General features: G+C 37.4%; 1 protein-coding gene across 5 annotated transcripts; it reads left to right on the top strand.

The window, feature by feature from the left end:
* Positions 1 to 2,146: 2,146 nt before the first annotated feature.
* Positions 2,147 to 21,579, top strand: ab (abrupt). Of its 5 annotated transcripts, none has more exons than XM_053745869.2 (14): positions 2,147 to 2,279; positions 3,489 to 3,696; positions 12,444 to 12,595; positions 12,945 to 13,060; positions 13,335 to 13,476; positions 13,778 to 13,944; positions 14,239 to 14,371; positions 14,739 to 14,895; positions 15,001 to 15,045; positions 18,782 to 18,920; positions 19,074 to 19,211; positions 19,632 to 19,828; positions 20,196 to 20,366; positions 20,584 to 21,579. In XM_053745869.2, exons 2-14 carry the CDS (start codon positions 3,681 to 3,683, stop codon positions 20,982 to 20,984), a joined length of 1,974 nt encoding a protein of 657 aa, XP_053601844.1. In that variant the 5' UTR covers positions 2,147 to 2,279; positions 3,489 to 3,680; the 3' UTR covers positions 20,985 to 21,579. The 5 variants fall into 5 exon arrangements, with proteins under 5 accessions (XP_053601844.1, XP_053601674.1, XP_053601760.1 ...); XM_053745699.2 differs by having other exon boundaries at positions 20,196 to 20,381; XM_053745785.2 differs by having other exon boundaries at positions 12,441 to 12,595.
* The last annotated feature ends 880 nt before the right edge of the window (positions 21,580 to 22,459 follow it).

Raw genomic sequence — 22,459 nt, 5'->3', positions numbered from 1 at the left:
CATTATAACTGGGAATAAACCTCTCAAATGATGAGAATCAAGACGAGTGCAACTCGGCCCGCGCTGTTGCCGTTGAATCAGTTTACGTTACATTTACTCGTAATTTCATCAACAAAAGCAAGCTAACTCTCTCTCTCGTCTGATCAGTTTTCCCGGTTTAATCCTCAGCCATTAACAATCGAAGCTCAGTGTTCTCTTTCCTACTTTTTTCTACATCACACGGCAACCTAAATTGGCAAGCATCTACACCCTAACAACATCAACGACCAATGATAACAACAACACTAAATCAAACCCATCCAATAACTCCCAAACAAGCCATAAAGATCGCACTTGCGCTGTGGCGCATCGCTGTAATGCTCGCACTATCATTACGGCACTATTGATTCCTAATCCGCACTTCCGGTTACGTAACAACGTCCCCCCCGCGCCGCCCGCCCAAGATTTACAGCTTGACGAATGATTGGCCGGCACAGCCTTCCAATTCTATTGTTCGAACACATTTCGTGCCGAAATACATTTGAATGTTTGTGGTATTTTGGGTCTGTTGTTTGGATATACAATAGTGTACTCCATAATTAATGCAATACATTCAATGCTTACATTAATAAAATAATTATTCTCGCGTGTTCATAGTTTCAGTTACGGCCGTGACGCCCGGACATCCATAACAAATATATATTGTTTTAAGATTCAGCTGCGATTTTACCTACCGTATAAGTATCTATCGCATGTGATAAATTAATTTTTCCATTAACAGCATTGTTTTTCGAAGATTTTCTTCATTTCACAACATATCGTAAATTAAAAAAATTCGTCGAAGTGAAATATGGATCCTTCAATTAAACGTTTGATAACACAAATAACCATAGATAAAACAAGAATACTTTTGAAACGAAAAGATAAATAATGAAAGCTCGTCGATCATTTGGCGAGCTTTATCAATCAAAAGCCGATAACAAGCGGGCACTGTAAGTAACTCTACGTACGGAAATGGCTATTAATTGCTAAAATATTTGAACTTTATAATATTTTATACACGGATTAAATAAGATTTTAAAGATATAGAAAATTTATACGGCAATCACTTTGCCATTAAAAACAATTTATAAAGTGTCCATATTAATTGTTTCGGTGTCATAATATATATAAACTGACAAAGTTTTGCCCACAACTTCGTATGTGAGTAAAAATCGGTTTCTCGTGGGAATTTCAGGAAATCCCTTCTTAGTGCTTACCATGTGCTTCCCCTACACTATCCTAGGAATCTACACACCAAATTTTAGCTTTCTACGCCCAGTAGTTTAGGCTGTGCGTTGTCTGTCAGTCAATCAGTCAGTCAGTTACTCAGTAACGCAAGAGTTTTATATATATCGATTAAAAATCAACCTAAGATCAATTAGAACATAGATAATGAGCCAAATAATATAAGTCAAAGTCGCATCCCACTGTACGCTTAGATCTTTACAATTACGCAACTGAAACTTTTTTGCAATAAAAGATCGTGTATTTTTCATTACATTTCAATGAAATAAGTTAAACGACATCCACTCGCACACACCACGTGTAAAATCAATCTCGTCGAAGCTCTGTGAAGCGTTTAAGAAGCTCTACTTTACGAGCGACACTTTTACAGACAGACAGAAATATAAACCGAGTGAGGAGCGTTGACACCGAGGGTCCCCCATGTGATCGTTAGCACTGTGACAAATGAGACTTGGCATATATCGATTTCATTTTTAGAAAAGAAAGAAAAAAAAAACATTTATTTCATGCCACAAACAAAATTAAAAATATTGTGTCCATGGAATGGAACCATCGATATTTACAGAAATTTATGAATTTATGAATATTCTAAAATCAAATCGTTCAAAATGTGGAACAGCTGATTCACGGGTGAGTTAGTGGAAAGCTTATCAATCTTCCGTCAGCATCAGAAATTGATATCTCATAGTGAACTTCAACGACATTTAATATACATATCTAGGAAAATAAAAAAAAACTGAATAATAACGCGGCATGGAAAACAGTCGAAACAAGCGTGCCATGCGGATATGACGTCCTGTCACATCAACATCACAGCTGTCATTCGCGTCCGGCGCTTGTCCGGCTCCGTCCGGCGCTTGTCCGGCGTCCGGGCCGTGGGCGGCCGCTGTGGGCGTGCAGGCGCTGCACCGCCCCGACCTCCCCCCGCTACCCCCCACGCTGTTTATTCTCGACCCGCCTGGCGGGGAGCCAGTCGAACGCGTGACGCGCAACGAACCGCACGCGTGCGTCAGGTATTAACCGGACACGACGGATCGAGCGGTGCAATATAATATACAGTACCGGACATTGCAAAAGATTTCGTTAATTTTGCATTTAAATCATATTGTTTTAATTTAAAAAAATTAGATTTGAAGTGAGAAGGGTGTAGGGTTGAGGTGTCGCGGAAAATGCATTTCCCGGCGGGTGCAAGGCGCAGGCGGTGAGGGCCGGGGGGGGTGCAGCGATGATGGACATCGTATTGATTTCTATCTGCCCGCTCCTCCCTTATTGTGGTGCAGGGCGCGCCATCGATCGTTGCACTTACCCTATGAGTTACGTCTCGTCGCATGAGACGCAAGTGCAGTGCGTGGATTGTGAATTTTCATTGATTTGTGCATCACGTGGATGTAAGTACATTTGTTTTGTGATGCATCGCGTGGAGATATGCTCGTTAATTCTCAATTAACTATGTTCCTTGTTAATTAATCGTTAATAGATATATTTTATCATAGTGTTTTAAAATGAAATGGTGCGTTTGGTAAATTAGTTACGATATTAAAGTTACTGAGTGAGGTTATTACATTTTCAATTTTTAGAAATTACTATGAGGATAAAACTTCGGTATTATTTTTTCTGACTGATTTTTTACATAGATAAAGCTTTTAATTTTAAAATAAAATCATTTTCACAGCATTTGTTACAATTCTGTTGTGGGTTTATCCGTATTTCTGGATTAGGCGAATACTAAACTATTATATTAAATTATTTACATGACTGTTACATATTATTGAACAAAATAATCATTTTTAATTTTTACAATTTATGTGATTTATGATTTCGTTGTAATAATAATGTTTTCCGTAATTATTCATATGGGTATGGACTTCTAGAAATCTGAATTAAATGAATTTTATTTTATTATTTAGTTTAATAAAGTTCACACCTCTTTTCTTAATTTTATTAGTGTAGAAACTGTTTTTTTATTTGCCTTTGAGGCGATTGCGATTACATTACAGTTTTAAATGACGTACATTATTATTATATTGTTAATAAAAACAATTTTCAAAGCCCTTTTAATCAAAGCTGTAAGTACTTTTCCTTTTTTTCGCAACCTTACGCCCTTCTCTGAAAATATCAAAAACAAAACCACCGCTCGTTCCGTACGTTAAATAAATAATACAGATTGATCATTCGACCGATCGATTTAAAAAACAAATCCTAACAAATTCGTGAAATTACAGGCAACCAAAACAATCGCAATAAACAAGCTTTAGACAAAACCAAACAGGGGGTGTTTAGACGGCGTTAGTGTGAGCGGGGAGTGTGAACGCGGCACAGTGGCGGCGACAGTGGGACGGGTGGAATGCGCGGGAGTGGAGACGTTTAGCGCGCGCGTACGCAGCGACACCGTGCCGCCCTCCGAGCATCCGGCCATGGCGACCGAGACCGGTAAGTACCATTATCAAATAAAAACATATTTTTTAATTATATTACATATTATTTTTAACTACATATAAAACAAAGCCTCTGTTTCAAAGCTTTCTTCATTTAGGCAATTTATTTCCGTAGGTTTACACAATTCGGATCCGGGCCAGGTCATGAAAATGTCTTAGGAAAAATTTGCGAAGTGCCTTTTCAGACTGACGTTAAAATCCCTCTGCTATCACAGTTATGTGATATATGTAACTAATTGATATAATAATGTACAAGACGCACAAAAACTCAGAATTATTTTCATAATTTGTGATTTTAATTGAATTTAAAAAGTCGGAAAGTTCTACAAAACAACTTATAAGACAAAACTATCTTTAAAATTTATAGCGAATTTGCTCAATAACTGCACACATACATAATCTAACTGGTAATGAATAAATTATTTCATTTAGATGCAAGTATGGAAAACAAAATCATAAAACATATAATTGAGACCATTAACAAAATTAAGCGTAGGTATTTATAAGATTTCTAATTATAATACATAACAAGATTGATTTCGTCGCTGTTGCCTAAGATTCCAATACAAAATAACGTTGCCCAAGATTCCAATAAGTATATTGAAATTCTTATTCTTACTGGAATTAATCAAGAAAAACATAATCTACCATAATCTCTAGCAAAATATTAAAATCCTGATGACAGAAACGGATTTATTATAAGGTAAGTGAGAATCGTATCCTGCCTTGTGCTTTCCAACGAATTGTAATAGAGTAGGAAAACAATGTAAAATACTACACTTCATAGTGGAAAAATAGTTTCAAAACACTTTGAAATCAGTATTAATAATATATCTAATAAGAAAATAGTCAAATTCAAATGTCTCAACTTAGAATGTTGACGTCAAAAAATTACTTAAAATCAAGTGCAACTTTCGTCTTCCATATCACAAATGAAGTATCCTAATTGTACGACCGTTAAAGCGAGCAGTCGAGAAATAAAGAGTCTCAAGTCAATCAGTGTGGCGTGGTTGTTTACCAACATACGTACGCACGTCACACGCAGGATAGGGACATGAGTTCGTTGATATTCGCCCGCTCCCCGCCCGCCGCCACCTCCTGGGGGACAGGCAGGATCGGGTACGTTTAATGATGCTCCCCACTGCCCAATACGTGTGCTATTTTTTTTTTTATTAGGATTTTTACACGTTTTTGCACGTTTAATAAGAAATGTTTTAAACTTTACTATTATGTTGAAGTATAGTCCTCCCGTATCCCTCGGCACGGTTATAGAACGAATTTTCATCAATTAAGATGCATATTAATCTCCATCCATCCAAATAAGGATATAAATCCTTATTTGGATGGAATTCTAACACTGTTTACTGTATAAACAGTAAACAACATTTAGGTTTTGAGTTTATAATAATTTTAAAGCACAATCTTAATTTTAAAACGAGGAAGCAGTCTTCGAAATGGCAAAAAAAATTAGGAGCGAACACAGACATTTAAAAATTACAATCCAATTAAAATTTTCCGCGGGATTATGAATAAGGGACGCAGTGCAGACTCCCCCTTCCGGAACGGCTGAATAAATCAGAGCTCATGCATATTAGAGAATCGACATTAGGCCAACTCGACGCTCGGCGCCCTAGGACAGGAATGAAGCTACTGTGAGAGACAGACAACAGCTAACAGCACATCGACCTGCCAACATTTGCAAATTTGTCTCTTATTACCGCCGCATACAGACAGGTCTGAATATATCTGACGATATGTGGACACGACATGAGTCGTGTGAAAATTTGATTCGAATTATCATATATCAAAACATTCTGCCCCTGTATGTAGAAAAACTATTCTTAACAGAAATCGTAATTTATTATAATGATTTGAAAAGATCTATAACATAAAAGTTATGTCACATGCCTTTAGGCGTCACATGACTAAATGCCACCAACGCTACCAATAACACATATGATAAGAAAGAAGAAATATTGAAATGCCTATAGCTAGCTCAGACTTGCTCTAAGTAAACATTGCACAAATATATCGTTCTTAATGACGCAAAAATATGTGCCGAAACCATACACCACGGAACCTATCGCCCGACATTTATTACCAGAAACGAGAACTTATATTAATGTGACTACTAACGACATTAAAACGTCTTCGAAAATGATCATAATAATTACATAAGATTCAACGAATCTATATTGTAAGGCGATATACGAGTTGGTATATTTCGCCAAAATGCTTGAGAATAAAGAATCTAAACATTAGCAATCAGCTACTTACATAAATGGTAATAGAGCAAGCCAACGATACTAAATTCAACAAATCGCCTTATTATAATACGCTTAATTTTATATTACATTATTGATTTTCTAAAAAACCTTGCGCAATTTTTATGTTGCCTAATCTGTGAAAATCGCATGACGAGACTACACATAATTAGAAGATACTTAGCGAGAAAAAAATATAAATAATTTATAATAGAAAAAGGGATTTAAAACTGTGCCAACCAAATACTAGTTTCACATTTTAACGAAATCTAAACACCAGAGGAGAATATGCTACAACAGATAATTCATTTAATTTGATAGTGTTGTCCAGCCAGAACTTCTCTTAAGAAATAACCAGCCAACTTTTTTTTTTTACCAGAAATAAAGTATATCTAGGTCTGAGAAGCAAAACGAACAGTATTTTAGAAAAATTGCAGTATCTCATTTTAACGTTTTTAATGAACGCGGCAACACGTATTTTTGCGGCTGCGTTGTACTGAGACTGAGCGCCCTAATAACATTTTTAAATAATATGTCTTAAAACAGTATTTTGTATACTTTTTTATTGTTCAACAGTAAAAAATATAATTTAGTGAAAAACAGTATAACACTGTTTTTAGCAGTACAGTTGGAAACCCTACATGTGGCCCACCTGCTACGGGAACTTAGTGTAATGATCCAACATAATATTATTCAAAATATGAACGTTGTAATAAAAATCAGCTTTGGCACTTTTCCAACGAATTTCCAACATGATATCGTAGAGGAATAATCGAAATTAAATTGCCGTTCTCGATTTCCTGAAATTAATTAGCTTTCCGAGTGTTTGGCGATCACGAAAATGCGAGGCCGGAACTTAAAGTTAATCGTAACTTGCCTCGGGTGATCGCAAGACATTCCAACAGTTCGTTTACTTCGGAAGGTGGATGACATCAGAAGCAGTTTCTAAGGAAATCCAATTAAAAGTACAGACTATTATACAATGTTATTTTTAGGGTGGGTTGCACCGTCAACTTTGAAGTTAACTTTAACGTGCGCAGAAAAACGCAAAGTATACTATTTTGTCTAAACGTCAGCGGTTCACACGCTAAAATCAACGTCTTTGACGGTGCAACTCACCTTAGCATTACCTACTTATGTGTCGTAATTACAGATTCAGTACGCTCTTTGACATATATTTAGCTTGTCCTAATACATTGAAGATATTGGTCATTAATTTATTTATACATAACGGATTTTAAAAGACCTTTGTTTGGCCTTTTGCCATATAAACTCTTAATGGAATAAAAAGCTACAAACTACTTGTTTAAAAAAAAACCTTCAATATCAACCCCATAATAAAAATGTAAATGTATGTTTCCAGAATCAGCGTCTCGCGCGCGCTCGTGCGGCGCTCGCTCCATCGCGACATGCCATTTTTCACGGAGGATTTATTTTTAATTCCCGGTTCGACTGCGCACGTATCGCGTTTTGAATCATCTAAATTACGTCTAAATTTCGAAATACGTATTGTCATCTTTTACAAATACCCTTTGCTAAATTGACATTATCGAAGAATAATAGGCTGCGGTGAAGTTTTATGCTGCTTCTTCACCTGCGCTTAGAAAATTTGCAGTAGATTTAGTTTGAAATTGTTTGACGTCAACCTATCATTTATAAGTTGAAAAATAAAAATTAAAACATGCGCGTCTAATTTTAATAATAGTTTACGCAAAATAATGTTTACACACTTCTGTCTCTAGATCCTCCATACATTTATGTATGAGGAATGAAAATGTACAAATCTCGTCGCTTAAATTTCACTAAACGATATGGTTTGTCTTCGTTACCATGGAAGAACACATACTCTTATATTTGCACAGAGAGTTGCAGTCGTGGAATTTACTTTTAATAAAAATAATTCTATTACAGAAAACGGCAACGGTAGGTACTCGTATCTACCTCGTTACTAATGTATTTGCTCAAAGTTAATATTAAATAGGTACAGCACAGTACAAATAAAAACAAATGTAATGCTTGAAAGAAAATATTTATCATTTCTTTATTTTTTTGGCGACCTCGGTGGCGCAATGGTGGCACTTGCCTCTGAACTGAGAGGTCCCGGGTTCGATCCCCGGTCGGGTCATGATGGAAAAAGATCTTTTTCTGATTGGCCCGGGTCTTGGATATTTATCTATATATGTATTTGTTATAAAATATAGTATCGTTGAGTTGTATCCTATAACACAAGTCTCGAACTTACTTTGGGGCTAACTCAATCTGTGTGATTTGTCCTAATATATTTATTTATTTATTCTCCCTCTTATTTTCTAATTTAGATCACACTGAGAATTAATTCTTCCACAAGTTATCTTTATTATCACAAAATGGCGAACCGCTAAAAGATAATCTTAACATAATGACCTATTATAATAGACAAAACATAAATTAACCTAGCTAAGAATTATCATATGACCACTACTGTCAAAAACTAGAATTTACGAGCGGCGGTGTCTATTAACGGAAATATCCAGGATTCCATATCACGAAGACACTTCAAGAATAAGTAGAACTTCAGAGTCATTCTAAGAATTTACATTTAATTATATCTTGCTTTCTTACGTCTCGTGGACAGACTTATTATAATTATATTATATTATATAATAAATATATTATAGATTCACATTTCAAGAATACAAAAATAAAGATTTACTTTTCAGCGGCATTTATTTCAATTTTACTATTATTTTAAGTTATTATATTTTTACTATTATTACTCCACATTTTTCCATGAAAATTGCAGTTCAAATTAACGTGAACAAATATTATTTGTTTGAAAAAACGTTTGTACTCTCTTATCATCATTCTTACGATATTTTTCTTTTCTTCATTAAACTGTATGCACGTGATCGTTCTTTCCAAAATGTTAATTGAAATACTTTAATTACATTATTAATAAGCACCGCTCAAGACCAATTTAATCAAAATTCGTTTAGTGAATATGAACGAGTTACAAACATCCTCATACGCCCAAACTTTCACTTTATCTTTGCTGTCTTCAATAAAACTAGGAGCTCCCTTCCCCTTAGATTCCCGTAATATAAATTCATCTTATTTGATTATTGGCATACTAAACATCCACTCATAAATCCACAAATACAACCATCATTTTGCATTTATTAATCCTATAATCCTATCCTAACTAATATTTAAGTAATACCATGCATATACAGTATGGTGTCCCGCAGGGCAGTATATTGGGTCCAACGTTGTTTCTTCTTTACATCAACGACATTTTCGATATTATCATACCCAATTCCACCGTCATGTGTTATGCTGATGATACAGCACTGATATTTTATGGACCAACATGGGAAGCAGTTCGCTCTTATGCTGAACATGGAATGGCTATTGTCTCTGAATGGCTCCATAGGAACCTTCTAACTCTTAACACAAATAAAACTAAATACTTATGTTTTCATATAACTGCAGCCTCAGCGCCATATAAAGATCTAAAAATACAAATTCACAACAAACTGTGTAACCAAATGCCATGTTCTTGTGAAGTACTGAGCCACGCTAACGTCATAAAATATTTAGGTATTCAAATAGACGAAAAAATTTCTTTCAAAAACCATATTGAAACGTTATCAATGAGAATAAGAAAGGTTATACATGTGATGCGGAATCTCAGGAGTGTTGCAAGCATGGATACCCTAAAGTCTGTATATTACGCGCTCTGTCAATCTTTAATTCAATACTGTATCTCGTGTTGGGGACGCGCTGTCAAAACCTTCATTATTACAGCAGAAAGAGCCCAACGATCAGTTTTAAAGACTATGTTGCATAAGCCGTATAGGTACCCAACAGCCACTCTTTATAAAGATGCCGACGTTCTCACCGTGCGTCAACTTTTTATTTTGATCACCTCAGTGCAAACCCACAGGTCATTTCTAGCATCAAGTAACTATAATATATTGGCGAGACGTCGAGTCTTTCGGATCCCTAAACCTCTATACAATACTAGATTTGCGCAGAGACTTTGTAATTTTATGAATTTGCATATCTATAACCAAGTAGTCCAATTTTGTAACATCTTAGATAAAACAGCTACTGAAGCTCGTAATATAGTACGTACCTGGTTGGGTACTTTGTCATACGATGAAACCGAGGAGATTTTGAATATTGATTTATAGGTATTTCTTATTTTTCACTGTCTGTCTTCATTTTTCAATTTTCAATGTCACTGTCTACCTAGGATAAATTACTTATGGTAACATTTTCATAATTAGACTTCCTCGATACAGGCTTGCCTAGTGAGGAAGTCACTATGTATTAACTATAGTTTATAAGCTCTCTGCAATATTTTGCTATGATGTTTTTGTAAAATGTAAAACATTCCTATTATTGCAGCAAATAAATTATTTTTTCATTTTCATTTTCATTTTTCATTCATTTTAAACGAAAGTACGTTTGTTTATTTGTTACCTCTTCACGCCCTATCTACTCAACCAATCTTCTTGAAATTTTACATAAATGTAGTTTGAAGTATGGAGAAGGGCATAGGATACCTTTCATCCCGGAAAAAACTACTCCCGTGGGAAGTCATGCGGGCGAAGCCGCGGGCAAAATCTAGTTAAGTCCTATAACGCAAGTGTTCTTACTGGCACAACTAAGATTTATATTGACGATACCAGTCTCCCCGCAGACAACTTTAGCCTCAAGAGTTATTTATGACACATGATATTAAATATTTCGAAGATAATTTATTTTAAATATTTGCGTTGTAGTGCCGTATGAGTAGATCAATTCCTTGACATTTAGGTTATACGCGAGTTTGTGAATGTGGCTTTTGTTTTTTTATTGCGTAATTTAAAAAATCCTTCATGTTTAACTCCGAATCAGACCAGTCGAAAATCTTGATTCATCTAGGCTACGTTGGGAAATATTTCTCGGTTATCTTGATTATAATTAAACATTTAAAATTATTTTGCAACAGAGATTACGTTAAACTATATAAACTATAAAATATTTCAAAACTTCGCTCTCTATTTTATGACTTGCCATATTTTCATTATTATTAAAATTTATATAATTATATTGTTTTTATATTAGCTACCATCATCGCAAAGCATTTTGACACGACTTCATGTTTTTCTCTATACTCCCCTATTCGTGTTTTTTCTAGTATCTTCTTTTTTCTTGTTTTCAAGTTAATTGCTAACACTGGTGTCAGATTTTATTCAAGTCGCCTAAAATCATCTGACATGACCTCTATTTATATAAAACTATTCTATTCATAAAACAATAGCACGGATTTCTCAACTATCTATAGTATATTGAAGATTGACAAGCAAGAAATGGATGTAACCTGAAATAATCGCTAACCGTTAACTATAATATTTCCAAGTCAAAATTAAATTTAATGGCAACACTTGTATAACTGACATTAATCAAAGCATCTGTCTAATTTATTCTTAATTTGTGACCAATTTCATTTACACATTTTGTGACATACCGATAATTATTAACATCAATTTATTTTAGACAACACATTATATTAGCATAATATAATCTCACGTTTCTTGCCCTTTCATTAGGCAAATATACTTGGTAATATTACTAATATATTATTTTAATGTTTAGTACATTCGTTTATGTATAGTGAAAGATATGCCATTAAATTGTAGTGATTTATTAACTAGCGTTGGCTGTAGTGTTGGCATATTTTTTAAAAGCAAAGTCGTCATTTGGCTGAAAATTAGCATAATGTTCGTGTCGTGATAGACGTCACCTTATTGGAAAAGAAAGCTTTCTTCCGTCGTTTACGTAAGCATTATTTTATTACTAAATATAAAGGTAAATTATTAATAATCCCTGTTTTTTAAGTCTATTAATTAGTCGCCCGCTGCGATGTTTGTTTAAACAAATCTCCGGAAAGATTATACACCTAATTTCTATCGAATAACACAAAAGATTAAATCTCTATTCAAAATTTGATTCAAATTGATTTTAATTGTGATGATTTTTGATTGTGGTTTCATGATCAACCCTCCTTGGGAATTGTTGCCAATCAGCTGTCCTTTAATCACCTCGCGACAACTACAGAAGGATATGGAGCGTTCTTTTTCTACAGCGCAATCTTTTTCTAGTACCAAACGCCATACATACAAGTATGACATCGGTGCGTAATACAATCTGACACGCAGTTTTGTGATAGATATTGAAACTTATCTCCCTCATGATGATTTTACTTGTTTATATAAAGAGCTAAAATAAACTGAGAATATTTATTTTTCTTCTCGACTTAACTAATTGGACTCTTGAGAAACTATAGATATAGTAGTAAGACAACGGCCGACGCATCTGTGTGATGAGCAGACGAGAAATGATTAAATGTCTGCTCTGGATCTCCACACGACCTCTGATAGCTATTTGCAAAAGTTCAGCAGATATTTTCAATATGAAAGTGGATACTAACCCGTACTTTTGTCAGCAGGCGGCGCCGCGGTCGGCGGCGAGCAACAGTACTCGCTGCGGTGGAACGACTTCCACTCGGCCATGGTCTCTTCCTTCAGGAGGCTGCGGGACGAGGAGGACTTCGTCGATGTCACCCTCGCCTGCGCCGGTGCCACCTTCAGTGCACACAAGGTAACCAACTACAATAAGCGAAAACTTAAGCAAGTAATAGACATAGAATATAATAGACACAGACTCCTCTCACACAGGGTGGTATAAGTATTGTATAAATATGCCAGGAGACTACGAGTATTATAAGGACATGGTGGCCTTTATTACAGATACTTCATTGAACGTCGATATCCAATAAAGAACAGCTTACGCAAATAGCCTAGTATATACTATAGGATAAACTTCTTTATATATATATAGCTGCTAGAATTTATTAGCGAAAGAAATAAAATAGTATTTAAGAGTACAACTTATGTTTGAAATTATTACCACTATCAGATTCCAATTAATTACTTATTATTTTAATCAGGTGGTGCTATCGGCGTGTAGTCCTTACTTCCGAAGACTGTTGAAAGCGAACCCGTGTCAGCATCCTATTGTTATCTTACGCGACGTCCACGACAAAGATATGGAGAGTCTACTCAGGTTTGCTGTTTATTTCTTACAAAATTCGATTGCTTTTATCGGCGTTATTATCGTGACTTCATAACTGAAAATCGGTCAGTTTTGTTTTGTCCAAAATATACAAAAATTTAAGGATATTACTACTAGACGAAAATGTAGCCACGCTGACATGATTTCAACTTTTATTTCTACAATTGACCACGATAATCATAGATAAGGTACATCCGAATGCTGATGTAACTGAAAGTAGTGATGAAATTTGGTTGCAAGACTAATGCCATTAATATTTTACCAGGTTTATGTATCAGGGAGAAGTACACATCGGTCAAGAACAGCTAAAAGAGTTCCTTAGAGCAGCGCAGCTCCTGCAAGTGCGGGGCCTGACTGACGTCCCTGCGCCAGCGCCAGTGCCTACATTAGATCAAAAATCTTCGCCCGTAAGAATATGCATGCATATTATTATGAAGAAACTTCATTATCGTCATTAAATGTCCTGATTGGGCGCCTTTAGTTTGTATTGGCGGCGTTAATTCTCAGCTCAAGTTCACAACAATATCGTCTCACGTTGGGTGCCACTCACTCAATTTGGCGCCCAACGTATAACCAAAATAAATAAAACATCCTAATTGTCTTTTTTGTATTGATCCAATTAGGATGAAATCACATTAAATAACAGAAAAAAATCGTGTATTTGTTTGCCACACAGAGTAAATTTTACATAGCATGTTTTTATTGTAGTCTGCGTCATCATGGACGGAGACAGGCAGTGGGGGTTCCCGGGAAGGACGGGAGTCACAGCAGCGGGAAGGGAGGCGGTCGAGGAGACCAGAAGATGGCGCTGCTAACACACCACCGCCGAAACGAGCGAGGTCGTCAGATCTGTATCAGGCACAACTAAAAACAAGGTAATTTGTGACTAAAACTAAACCAAAAAATGGTATGTAATTCGGAATTCAAAGTTTATAAGACTTAATTGAATTTTAAGCTACAAAATGAAACTATTGTGATATGAAAGTAGTCCCCTATAATGTTAGGTATATAAGCAATACAAATCAGACACATTACTGTCAATTGACAAAATAATAAGATTTTTAAAAATCGAAGTCACCTTCACTATTGAGAAACACCTAAATAAAATCAGTGAGCAAATCAATTATATATTTAAAAACCGCGACATTGACAGTATGTTTTCTATCCAGGACAGAGCAACTGATGCAGGTGCAGGGTTCGAGCCCAGAACGTTTGGGGGCGAATGGACATGAACTGGGACTGTTTGGGCAGGTGCTGGACAGCACGCAAAACCAACACCTTTCAGGGGCATCCAATAACTTGGTGAGTTGCCACATTTCATTCATCCACATAATTTGTCCACCCTTTTCTCATTTTTCCGTTGGGTCTCAAGGTTTTACTGGCAGAGTATGCCCGACATTGTTTACTTTTTGAGTTGTAAAATATTTTTTTTAATAAATAAAATAATCGGAATTCCCAATGAATCGCAACTCTCCGAACAAGAATCGTAAAAAGGTATCATATCATTTTGATTATTTTGGAATAGAAATTAGATAAAATTGATTTGATTTGAAGCAGAAAAGAAAAGTAAATTTGTAAAAAAATATTATGTACTGTTTCATTAGGACATTTGCACTTCAACTAAAGTCTTTTGGGACATTTTAGTTTTTATCATACTACTTGATCATAGTCGGGAGACGGCGAGGAATCGTCATCAGACGCTGGTGCTAGCGACACGGAGGGCGAGACGAGGGCCAAGCAAGAGCCGCTGGACTACGACGACCCAGCCACCATGGCCAACACCAACGGAACCCTCTCCAACTTCCCAGGACTACTCAATCTGCCAGGTACGGTGTAAACTGGTTTGAAGGAAATCCATTGCAAATAAATTTGTCACTCGACTGAATATTTTCTGTGCGATAACATATTTAACCAATACTTTCAATTTATAGGTTTCCCTGGATTACCAGGCCCGTCAGGAATCGCAGATAACTATGGTAAGTTAAGCTCCATACTATACTAATATCACTTATCTAACTGTATAATTTCATGACTCAATAAGTCTCTATGACACACGTGGAACACGAAAACCAATCAAACAGTACTCACATTAATAAGTCTAATCTATAATGTTAATGACTGCCAAAGAACAAAGAAGTCACTGTATCATTAATTGTACATTATTGAGTCATGTATAGCATGTTGTCAATAACACTAACAATTAAATAACGAGAACGACATCTCGGCGCTTAATTACTCTATTAACTGTTAGATAAACACAGCCTGGCCACCAAAAAGTAATGTATAGAAACAAAATTCGGAAAAAACCTAGCAACGATGGAAGTTACATTTCGTATCCGCGTTTGAAAGTTGAATTGAAAAACGAGTAGGCCGAATGAGAATAGGGAACGAAGCGAGCATTGAACGAGTCCTCCGTCTGCCCCAGGAGCGACCTGGCCGGGCGGCGGCGAGGGGAAGGCTGCGAAGGCCGAGGAGCGCGGCTACCCGCAGTACGGCGCCGGAGCGGGCGGCTATGGAAACGGTGAGCCCGTCAAGCCCGCCTGCCCCGAGTGCGGCAAGCTCTACAGCAACAATAGCAACCTCAAGCAACACATCCTCAACGTGCACGCGGCGCGCACGCTCGCGCACTCCTGTCCCGTCTGCGGCAAGGCGTTCAAGACGCGCCAGTACATGCAGATACACATGAACTCTATACACGGCGTCAAACAGAGGCGCCGCGAGCCCGCCCCGTCCGCGGACCCGTCCGACCGATACACTCACAATAGCGCTTAAACGATTATATCATCGGAACTGTGTCTAACCGCCGCCTCTGTGTTACAGGGGCGGCCCTCGCGGGCGGGGCGGCGATGGGCTACCGGCCGCAGTGCCCCCTGTGCGGCCGCGTGTACTCCTCCACCTCCAACCTGCGCCAGCATATGCTCAATGTGCACTCGCAGACCGACCGCGACCAGTGGTTCCCTTGCCAGCACTGCGGCAAGAAGTGCAAAACCAAGCACTACCTCATCAACCACCAGCTGCAAGCGCACGGCATCCGCCAGCGACAGAACTCTTAGAGACGGCGCGACGTCGAGCGCGCGCCGCCCACACCCGCGCCCCCGCCGCTCGGCGCCTGGTGGTGATCCCATCTTATCCTCGGCCTGTACAATAAAATACATGTGCCAATGGACGTACGTAATCGAGGACGTAAAAGAACTCTTTACCGGTATATCGTATTAAATAACGGCGTAATATTTTTAGAGATTTTATTACGGTCATTTTTTGTCGTTAGGGGGTAGCGTATTATTATTACCGCCGGATTTGCCAACGCGTGCTTTTGAGTAACATAGTGCTGTCGGCATTACAGATGCCGGGGCGCAGCGCGCGTTGGCAAACCCGGTGAGGGGTAGCGTCGAGGGGGAGGGGGAGGTGCGCGGGAACGAGTTGCTAAAGTACCTGGAGGAGGGGATGCTACAGCGGCTGCAGTGTCCGCTGTGCTCAACGCCGCTGGGCTCGCTGGCGCTGGCGCGTCGTCATCTCGAAGCTCACTATCCGAGGGACAGCCCCGTCTGCCCGGTCGCCTCTTGCGCGAGGTACTTCGCACATCCCAACTCCGTGAGAAATCACATGAGAATAAAACACCGCAAGCAATGGGACAAAATGAAAACTCTCAAATGGAGTTGTGGCTGGGCGAACTAGACAACAAAAGAGAACGCAACTCGTTCGCAGAAGATTAGGTTATGAAAGTAAAAATTTGTAAAAATAACGGCTGTGAAATGGAACTACTTACAAGTGGGGCTTATAATAAACCGAAAAAAATGATCTCCAGGATGCATTTTCATATTCCGCTGTCGTGTTTGTTGTATAAAGCAGTAGGATAAATCGACTGAAAATTATTTTTGTAGTAGAATAGACTGATATTGTTTAAGTAAGGATATATATTAAGTAAGCGCATTATGACATGTGATGATTGGTGCCATTGATAGGATACGAAATGCAACTAAGAATGTCGACGTTAAGTCGAATGTCGAGACTTCCCGCTGTCTGTAACTTCCATTGTTGCTTCTCCTGTTCCCTTGTTTGTAACTTTAGGTATGGTGTCCTGACTCTCTGGTTATGTCATAAGCCAGAAAGGCGATCACAGAAGCAGTGATCGGAATTAACATTTAAATGTAAATATGAAGCCATCCTCAATTGTTCTGCTATCACTGTCTCCTACATAAATGTGGACAGAGACAGCTCGAGTGTTAAATATGGTTTTAATTAAAATGCTCAATGTCAAATATTAATTTTCTTTTGGTACAACTAGTCAATTATGAATCAAATAGAATACTACAAGACATGGCAGTCTGACCACAGCTTCTGTGACCTTTAGCTAAGTATGACATTGTGTTCAATTGTCAGGACATCGCTCATCGTTTCTGATACCGTTACAATGGTTTTTATATCTTTTTTCTTATTGGCCAGCTGTTTTTGATAACACAAATACCTTTGCCAATTTCTTGGTAACTAAACACGCTTTCTGGGTAAATACAAATACAATTAGAGTTCTTTAGGCGACTTAAATAAAATCTAGCAATAACACACACGCAGAAAGTTCTTAAAATCGGACAGATAAAAATAAAGGCTATGATAATTGATATAACCAGGTGCAAAACTCCATAGGATATAACATGAATTGGCAGAGGTCTATGTGATTACACACCGTCAATTTATATACTTATTACTCCATACTGAAATAATCTCACCCTCAAACCATTGTACGGGCTGTATATTTTTGACCATAGATAAGACAATACGAAATAGAATAAAAATCTAATGCCTTCTAACGCAATAGTTAAGAATAAGTTTACTTCCAATCATAAGAGTATTTATTTAACATGAACGCTGGCCGTACGTGCACAATCTAAAACATATCTAGTCAGTGTAGACGAACATACGAAAATATTACGAGAGGGGTTTATTTAACTTGTAAATAGAAAAATTCCAGTCGCATATATTTTAATAGTGACAAGGGAAATACACCAAACATAGTATATATTCTTTTATGAAGTTTTTCCTAGGACAACGACGTTGTTATTGCAATAGCACGCGGATTAGAGAATTCAGATATGAAGATATATCGGTTACTGTACAAATAGAATTTTAGATATGGCAATGCCCAAATTTCAATACCTAAATAATAATAAAATTGTATGAATAACATATTCGAAAAAAAAAAACATAATTTATATTCTGTTGTACAGTAACCGACAATCCGCTATATTACTACAAATGTATTAGAGTTAGTACAGCAAATGATGCCTTCGAAATATATGCGATAGGAAACGTTTCATAGATCTCCAAAAAAATTATTGGTAATTAGCGAGTAGTTGAAATTGTTCCTGGCGCCTCTAAGGCAACCGTATATCTTTATATTAATAAATAAATTTAAGACAACAATGTAAATTAGTCATTCAATAACCAAATGTTCAATGTGAGTAAACGATTCTAGTTGCGAATGTATTAGTGATACGATATATACGTAATAATTTAATTTTTACCCGAAGGAAAGTGTCTGCTTATATAAATACATAAATAATAAAACTACGAAGTAGAAAATGTACTGTTTTACTGGCAACATTGGACAGAATTTGTAACTTTAAATGTAGAAGCATTAAAAAGGTAAGATCACACGCAAAATTCTATGCTTACATTTGAGTATTATTTCAAAAATAATAACTAAATTTCTTACAGCTTGCCGGCGGAATCAAGACCTGCTGAGGGTACGAGCTACGGACCCTCGTCCATGTCCCAAATGCGGCAAGATTTACCGCTCTGCGCACACACTCAGGACGCATCTGGAAGACAAGCATACTGTCTGCCCTGGATATCGGTAAGTAATTCTCATTAATTTAGTAAAGAATCCACTCGAATTTATGACCCTTTTAGAAGTGCCTTTGTGATTATTTCAATCCATTTTTTTTTTCTATTTATTACGTTCAATACTAAAATTGATTTTGTAACACATAACATAATTTCCCAACAGTTGCGTGCTGTGCGGCACCGTGGCCAAGTCCAGGAACTCTCTCCACTCGCACATGTCGCGGCAGCACCGCGGGATCTCCACCAAAGACCTGCCCGTGCTGCAGATGCCCACCAGATTCGACCCGGAGCTTGCCAGCCAGTAAGTATCTAAAATATTTTTTTTTTACAAAGCTATTCCGTCCAACTGTGCAAAGGTCTCCTAACTCCAACAAAGTTCAAAGATAACACATGAAACAAAAAAAGTAAGAATTTATAGTACTCGTATTGAAAGCCAAGATTCTCTTTGGGCCGCTGAGCCAGAAAAGGAAGTAACAAGAAATTAAAATGCTAGCAAAATAAATGACCAACTTTGTATTGATGATAGATATTCAGGCTACGTTTTTTATTTAAAGGCAATAGTCATTATACAAAATCAGCATGTTATAAAACATGTCTCCACTTTAGTGATCAAGTTATTACTACTCATCTAATGGGCAAGCACACATTCTTCTTTTTTTCTTTATCATCTCCAGACCAGATTCTACCATCTACCAGCAACTGACTCAATCTACCATTTCAGACTACTAGCCAAAGCGGGCGTGAAGGTGTCCCCCGAACAGTTACGAGCTCGGGCCTCGCCCACCGGTCCGCGACGGTCGGACATAAAGCTGGACGCCAAGTCTGCCGCTTCTGAGAGCAGCTCCATCTGCGGAGACAACGACAACGACGATCTCAGCCAGTCCCGCTACCAGGACAGCATACCTGTCTCGCCGCCGCGTGAGTATCTTTAAACTATAAGGACGATTTAGTACAACAGAAGATCTTGCTCCTAAAGCGCGGGAGTATCACAAAAAGATGCTAACAGAAGCATCGTCCACTATATAACAAACCTTTTTATTGAACATTTTGGGAGATCATTAATCATTTCGATCAAATATCAACCCGACTAAGCTTACAAAGCACAATACGTGAAGAAGCTGTACCATTATGTCCACTGTGGAATTGACCAAATTCTAGAACAAGCAATTTGTTGGCATTGTTACAAAACTTTTCAAACAATGCAAGTTTAAACAATCCAAGACTATATTTAACCTTTTCTTTCAATTTCAATTTCTTTTCAAAAATGATATCTCATCTCCTTCAGACATAAACAATCTTGCCAACACGACCATCACAAAAGTGCCAGCAGTCCGCGCCGTCACAGCCAAGACAATGGAGAACCTGCCTCACAACCTCGGCGCTGCGATGAAGCATGATGATTACCCGCCCGGCTACGGAGGCTCCGCTATACTCGACACCTATATGCAGTACTTCGGTGAGAACTTATTCGGTATGACATCTCATATTTCCAGAATAACATTTGATTTTTCATGTCATGAAGATGGCAAACAATTCCAAAAGACATATTCCATTACATATTGCACATTTTTTCGTTTTTCCAACATAACATACCTGCTTAATCTTCCAAAATCATAGGTGCATGCATAATCTTCGATTTTTTTTTAGGTTTGACATGTTTGAAATAATTTCAGGTATGAACGCTGCGAAATTAGCACAACAAATGACTACTATGCACATGGACAGGAAGACATACGACGAGCCTTCCCCACAGATGGGGTCACTGCCCCCGCACCCAACCAACTTGGCTCACCAGCGCTTTCTGAAGCAGATGCAGCGGCAATACACAGACACCATGACCAAGCCTGATATCATGCGTAATTCTGACGAACCACTCGATTTGGGTAAAGAGAGACAGAGGAATGACAGCATCAGTGACATGGAAATAGATAAACATGAAGCTGCAGATAAAGAGAACAGTAAAGATTACAATGACGATGATAGAAACAGAATGAATAATTCTGAGCAGGACATGGATAATAGCGGGCAAGAAGAAGGGGATTACTCAGAAGACGAACACAAGAACGCGTCATGAAATAATATTGACGTCACAGTAGGAGTGTTGAATTAGTCGCGCAGCCGACGAACACAGGACAGTTTTGTTGATGGTTTTTCAAACGGTGCTTGAGTGTTATATTTTGTGGTCATTAGCTGATTCTTCGTTTTACGGTTTAATTGTTGACCCGTGGAATGTCGTTGGTGCCATTTCCAATATTGTAATGTAAATTTTAAATGTAGAATTAATGGTTTGAGCCCGTGCCAGGAATAGGTTGCAGATGTTACAGGTCACTTATTTTTGTTGGAGGAGAAAGGTTCTGTCGTCGACGAAGTTTTCTCGCGGAGTATTGAAGCATTCCTTTGCAGTTCAGAAAAGTTCTCATTCATTCACTATAATTATAGTTTAGTTCACCCAGCTCCTCGTGTCTCACGTAGGTAGCACCTCACCTTAGTTCAGATCGTCGACTCGCCACTCAATGTGAGATTGTTTTATTAGATAATATAGTGAGTAGTGATTTTGTAATGTGTATGTAAGGTCCCTGTCACGTAGTAGGGCCTCTTACATAGTAATTCCATCCATCTACCTCAGCATTTGGGCCAATGCGGCAAATATAAAATTAAAAAAAAAAAAAGATATCCACACAAATTGTGAAATTCCATCCAACTACCTCACTTCAATAGATTTTATTTAATATTTTATACAATTTATAGATATAAATAACTGTTGTTTTATGCATTTTGCAGATTGCATTTATATATATACTATATATAGAATATATTGTAGGTAAAATATTTCACAAGTCATTTAGGTGATTGTTAGTGCTGCTGTAGTCGTTGGGTAACCGTTTCTTTTATAGAGTGCACTCACTAGAGAAATATTAGACTGTATCACGGCCGTAGGGAGATGAACATAACCAGGGACATCAGACAGCACACTAATGTTAATCCTTGTATACGAACAAATATGACGGAGCTTAAATTCTTAAATGTTATGATAAATTTTGACGGAACGACGTCTAGATATTACATTATAATCATTTACATTAATGACTGTGTCATTATATTTACCTGATGTAACATCAACTATGTACAATTGTTAAATGTCACTGTGTTGAGACTGATCATAATTTCGGCTGTCCCGTGGTCAAAGATATTGACAATCTCATTGTATATAAACTGAGGTGATATGTAAAGTACATAATGATAACAAAAGCAATAAATAAAGTATACCTTGTTGTTGCCTTCGATACGTGTATATAGAGGGTAGTGACGGCTTGCGTTGGTTCGTACGGATGGACAGACACGATTTATTTTGTAGTAATGATGTGGGCTCGTTACTTAAATAACAATTACTGTGATTACAATCTCATGTTAGCCTTCAATTATACTTATACATATTTTTTAGAGTACAATGTTATAGTTATTTAGTATATCGTAAGAGTATTGTAAGCGAGTCACAAAATTATATTTACTTCCCTGAACATTAGAATTCACATTATTTAAGTATCTAGA

The sequence above is a fragment of the Plodia interpunctella genome, chromosome 1 (genome assembly GCF_027563975.2).
Source record: "Plodia interpunctella isolate USDA-ARS_2022_Savannah chromosome 1, ilPloInte3.2, whole genome shotgun sequence".
Lineage (NCBI taxonomy): Eukaryota > Metazoa > Arthropoda > Insecta > Lepidoptera > Pyralidae > Plodia > Plodia interpunctella.
Note: the sequence above shows the minus strand (reverse complement) of the source record. Positions and strands in the feature narration are given on the sequence as shown.

Excerpts from the sequence above, each read along its gene's own strand:
- ab (XM_053745533.2), top strand. Across the intron at positions 12,596-12,944 it reads CCACCTTCAGTGCACACAAG|GTGGTGCTATCGGCGTGTAG; the intron begins GTAACCAACTAC and ends TATTTTAATCAG. Across the intron at positions 13,477-13,777 it reads TAGATCAAAAATCTTCGCCC|TCTGCGTCATCATGGACGGA; the intron begins GTAAGAATATGC and ends TTTTTATTGTAG.